Raw genomic sequence first — 1,867 nt, 5'->3', positions numbered from 1 at the left:
TTTTCTCTTTCCCTTTCTTCCTATATTTTTCTCCCTTCTTTTCCTTTCTATGTTACTTTCCTGTGTCTATCAAGGTCCCTTGCTTTGATTAGGCAATATGCTGAACTTTTTTGAGAAGACATGTGAGAAAATAGGAGAAGAAAACAGAAGTGTAGGAATGGAATGAAAATGGGAAAGTTTTAATAATAAAGTCACTTCTCTCCACATCCCTAAAATTGTCATCAAAATCAGAGATTCCCACTTTCAAAAAAACTATTTTGCAATCACCCTCCTGAGAGCCCCTTTGACATCCTTGTTCCTCAAACTATAAATGATGGGGTTCAGCATGGGTGTCACTGCTGAATAGAAAACAGAGATCACTGTATCTCTTTCATTCATTATCTTGGAGTTCGGTCTCATGTAGGCAAATATTGCTGAGCCATAGAAGAGGACAACAACAGTGAGATGGGAGCCACAGGTAGAGAAAGCCTTGAGCCGTCCCTCCCCAGATTGCATCTGGATCACAGTGGAGATGATATTCCAGTAGGAGACCAGGATCAAGGAGACAGGAGCTAGGAGGATGGCCACACCCATTGCAAAGATGGCCATTTCTGTCCTGTAGGTGTCTGCAGAAGCCAGCTTCAGGAGGGCAGGAGGTTCACAAAAAAAATGGTTAATGACATTGTTCCTTCGGTAGGGCAGACACAACGTGAATGTGGTGTCCACCAGAGACACGAATGCTCCACTGGCCCAGGATCCTATCGCCAGCTGGGCACATACCCAATGTGTCATGATGGTGGTGTAGCGCAGGGGCTTGCAGACAGCTACATACCGGTCATAGGACATCACTGCCAGCAGTGCACACTCAGTGCACCCAACCAGAAGTAAAACAGCTATCTGTGTTGAGCATCCAGCAAATGAAATGGTTTTCCTTTTTACCAGGAAGTGGACTAGCACCTGGGGAACTGTAGTAGTAGAAAAACAAAGATCAGCAAAGGACAAGTTTCTAAGGAAAAAGTACATGGGTGTATGGAGCCTGGAATCTATGTGAATGAGCACAACAATAAGCAGATTTCCCAGCACAGTCAGCAGGTAGATGATCAGAAAAAGGAAGAAGAGCAGGACTTGTGTGTGTGGATCCTGTGAAAGGCCCAGGAAGACAAATTCAGTCACATATGTTTGGTTTTCTTCTCCCATGAATATTTAATATTCTTTATAGGTCAGCACCAAGAAAAAAAAGCACACACATGTCAATCAGTTAAAAACTATATGAGTAACAAGTATTTTATCCATCAATATACAAAACTGGGCCATTGACTTCCAACTCTTATCTGCTTCCATAGGTTACAAGAAAGAGTTCTCTTTTTGCTTGGTAGGTAGTTCTGAAAATTGAAATCCATTTCTGATTTTCTCTGCCCTTGAATCTTTCAGTAGAACTAGAGAGCCAGCAATCATCTTGAATATTCTATGTAACCAAGCCTTGGCTGGACTACACATAGTTCTGAGAAGATTTTAAGAGCTGCTCACAGTGCATCCTTTCTTGTACATAAATTTGGGAAAGAAACATATTCCAGTTGCTTTAAACCAGTTAGACTTTTATGCTGCAAACTGACAACATTTGTGAAGGCAAATTTTTGTCTTTATATTTACAAAGTAATCCTAAACAAGTGCTCTGAAGCCAGGAAAGGGAAGTTAAAAGAAGATATTGTTTGTAATCCCAGCCCTTAAACAAATTCATCTGTCATTTGTTCTCAACATGAAGAAGACGCTGAGGTGCATCAGTGAAAATAGCTGCCTCTTTGGTCATTGTACTCTGTGGTGTCCTTTAAATATGCCCTATTCTGTCCTCAACACTCTTTTCTCTCTCTTTGCACAAAGCCTTTTGGCA

The 1,867-nt window shown here is 41.3% G+C and overlaps 1 protein-coding gene across 1 annotated transcript; it reads right to left on the bottom strand.

Moving 5' to 3' along the window:
- Nucleotides 1-252: 252 nt before the first annotated feature.
- LOC128060589 (olfactory receptor 2D3-like) lies at nucleotides 253-1,218 on the bottom strand. Its single transcript, XM_052652983.1, has one exon. It carries the CDS (start codon nucleotides 1,174-1,176, stop codon nucleotides 253-255), a length of 924 nt encoding a protein of 307 aa, XP_052508943.1. The 5' UTR covers nucleotides 1,177-1,218.
- Nucleotides 1,219-1,867: the final 649 nt, after the last annotated feature.

Source organism: Budorcas taxicolor, chromosome 15, assembly GCF_023091745.1.
Source record: "Budorcas taxicolor isolate Tak-1 chromosome 15, Takin1.1, whole genome shotgun sequence".
Lineage (NCBI taxonomy): Eukaryota > Metazoa > Chordata > Mammalia > Artiodactyla > Bovidae > Budorcas > Budorcas taxicolor.
The sequence above is the reverse complement of the archived record's forward strand: the minus strand, read 5'-3'. Positions and strand labels throughout refer to the sequence as shown.